The sequence below is a fragment of the Phaethon lepturus genome, unplaced genomic scaffold (genome assembly GCF_000687285.1).
Source record: "Phaethon lepturus isolate BGI_N335 unplaced genomic scaffold, ASM68728v1 C14064847, whole genome shotgun sequence".
NCBI lineage: Eukaryota > Metazoa > Chordata > Aves > Phaethontiformes > Phaethontidae > Phaethon > Phaethon lepturus.
In genome coordinates, this window is record NW_010576271.1 from 1 (window position 1) to 2,917 (window position 2,917).

The following is a 2,917-nucleotide window of genomic DNA, read 5'->3' on the forward strand; positions in this document are numbered from 1 at the left end:
CCCCGCAGGCTGCGAGGCCTGCGCAGGGAGCGTGTCGGGGCTGAGCGGCCGTGAGACGGTCTGCAGACCCCGCCTGTGCCTGGCCGGGTGTGCGGCCGGGGCCTTGATCCCCGGCTGCGGCTCCGCTTCCCGAGGGAAGGTGCTTGGTCCAGAGCCAGCCTCTAGAATGTTCCCCTGCCAGACAAAGCACCGCTTCGCCTGAGTTTGAGCGTAGGCGTCGTGCAGGAATGTGGGATTGTTGGTAGTGTTATAACCAATCTAATCTCTCAGACGTTGTGGGAATTTTTTTCCCATATCTTGACTTCGGATATATTGACTTTGCAGGTCAGGATGGCATCAGATGAGGGAAAACTCTTTGTCGGCGGGCTGAGTTTTGACACCAATGAGCAGTCATTGGAACAAGTCTTCTCTAAATACGGACAGATTTCTGAAGGTAAGATTGCAGTACCAAGCTGTGATGACTTTCATAAATGTGTTAGATGGCAAAGGTGCTGATGCTTTTTTTCCCCTCCTTATATAGTTGTGGTGGTGAAAGACAGAGAGACTCAGAGATCCAGAGGTTTTGGCTTTGTTACTTTTGAAAACATAGATGATGCTAAAGATGCAATGATGGCCATGAATGGGAAGGTAAGGAGGCTTTAGAACAGCTTTCTTGATTTCCTTAAAATGTAGTGAGAGAAGTTTGAAAGATGTGTTTTCTGTTTAACGCCATGTAGAAAAACAGCTAAATGGTAGTGTCTCAAAACAATGAAATGATATAAATAATAAAGAATATAAATTGCGAAGGCTTCATGATTTAGCCTGTATGACTGAAAAGTAGTGACACTTCATAGGAATGTCTCTATATACTGTTTGAGCATCCTTTACTTGCGTAGTTGGCTTAGCTGTGACATTGAAAAAAACCTTTGTTTGTAAGAGCTGGTAAATTCTGGTACTGCTTAGCTGACAATGAAAATGCGTAACTCATTGTGTATGTGTTTTGCTATTTAAATGCTTAAATATCAAGCTGTTTGTTTGTTAGTCTGTAGACGGACGTCAGATCAGAGTTGATCAGGCTGGAAAATCATCAGAGAACAGATCTCGTGGATACAGAGGAGGGTCTTCTGGGGGCAGAGGCTTTTTCCGTGGTGGCAGAGGTCGGGGCCGTGGCTTCTCTAGAGGTGAGTGTGCACGAATGGCTCGCAGTGTCTGAAGTGGTAATGGCATTTGTCAGAATGCTTAAAAAAACCCCTGGTGTCTGTTCAAGGAGGTGGAGACAGAGGCTATGGCGGAAGCAGATTTGATTCCAGAAGTGGAGGATATAATGGCTCCAGAGACTACTATAATAGCAGGTAAAGTGATTGCAACTGCTAGTGCCTTGTTGCAAAGCTGTTTAAGCCCATTGCTTGTTTGATGTAAATGTCAGTAGGCTCCAGAAACAGTTGAGCAAATGTAAAGCATGTGAATGTTTTTAACAGCAGGAGTCAAGGTGGCTATGGTGACAGGTCTTCAGGAGGATCCTACAGAGACAGCTATGACAGTTACGGTAAGTCTTGGTTCAAATGGGAATGATGAGTACGTATGCTGTAGGAACTCTCTAAACCTTCTGACCCTGTACTTGAGTCTGGAATACTGTAAGGCTCAGTTGGACTGTATCACTATTTCTGTTCTTGCCCGTAAGAACCAATCTGCCAGGCTTTGGACGTGGTTGTGCCGTTTAAATTTCTAATTTGTAATGCATGTGTAGGAGTTGCTTGGATCTAAGGCAAAGCAAGTTTTTAAAATACGTTCCTCGAGCTTGAGACTAAGACAAAACTCGGATGCCCTAACAAACTTTAATCAAGGGTGGGGGAGTTCTCTTACGATGTAGCCAACTAGCACTAGCTTCTGAAATAATGCAAGGGAGTAAAATGCTGGAACTTGTCTATGCTTCAGTGCCTTTACAATTGTGCCTGCTTCTTGTCCTCAGCTACACACAACGAGTAAAAATCCTTCCTGACTCAAGATCGTCCTTCCAATGGCTGTATTTATAAAGATTTTTGGAGCTTCGCTGAAATCGTTATTGTGTAGTACATCTACTTGTATTTTCACTTTTGTAGTATTATCAGTTCTGATCTTGTCAAACACAGCCTGACAGCTTCTGATATAAGATGGTCTAATTAGACTTTTCTTTAAGAAAGCTCTGCTTTCAAGTGTTTTTAATCTTTTTTGAAAGCACTTCAGATTTTATTTTATCCTTCATGATGAGCCAAGGTGTCTTTTTTTAAAGTTGTGAAGTTGGGGCCCCAATTCAGTTTCTTTTGAGATAGAAAGGACCTTTAATTCAATGTTCACTGGAAGCTGAACAAGCTGTGGACTTTTTTTTAAGTGCATTACCTTCGTCTTTTGTAACATTCCTTTAGTGTAGCAAGGTAGGAATGCAGCCTGGGTACAAATTGGAAGGCAAACCACCTTGATATATCTAAAGAGAAACTTGCTGTATGTTCAACCTGCATAACGGTATTTTTACTGTTGTAATGATGTAAATTACCCAGAAATAGACTTGCAAACTTACCATAAAAGAGGTTCTTGAAAATGTTTATTTATATTGTCCTTTTTTACTGGAAGAAATATGCATATTCCATTGATATTGTATTTGAAGTGGTAAAGGATTCTTGTATACAGTTTTCTTTGGCTTTACGAAGCCTATTAAAAGACCGTCTGAAATGAACTCTGCTCCTGACATTTACATTTCATTGCACAACACAATCCTTGAAGATGAAGAACAGTCTAAGTAATAGAGGATGCCAGAGGAGAGGACTAGTGATAGTGTAAGAAGAGCAAGCCAGATTTATTGACCAGTTGCTAGAATTTAATCTGACTCGGTCTTGACATGTGAATTCGTCAACATACTTTTCACATAAGAATAATCAGACTTGTCTAGAGGCAGAGGACTGAA

The 2,917-nt window shown here is 41.8% G+C and overlaps 1 protein-coding gene across 4 annotated transcripts; it reads left to right on the forward strand.

Moving 5' to 3' along the window:
- Positions 1-326: 326 nt before the first annotated feature.
- Positions 327-2,689, forward strand: CIRBP (cold inducible RNA binding protein). 4 transcript variants are annotated; one of them, XM_010295676.1, is made up of 6 exons: positions 327-433; positions 521-627; positions 1,022-1,160; positions 1,247-1,331; positions 1,458-1,525; positions 1,949-2,689. In XM_010295676.1, the coding sequence occupies exons 1-6, from the start codon at positions 331-333 to the stop codon at positions 1,963-1,965; spliced, it is 519 nt and encodes a 172-aa protein (XP_010293978.1). In that variant the 5' UTR covers positions 327-330; the 3' UTR covers positions 1,966-2,689. The 4 variants fall into 4 exon arrangements, with proteins under 4 accessions (XP_010293978.1, XP_010293980.1, XP_010293976.1 ...); XM_010295678.1 differs by having other exon boundaries at positions 1,461-1,525; XM_010295674.1 differs by having other exon boundaries at positions 331-433; positions 1,458-2,689.
- The last annotated feature ends 228 nt before the right edge of the window (positions 2,690-2,917 follow it).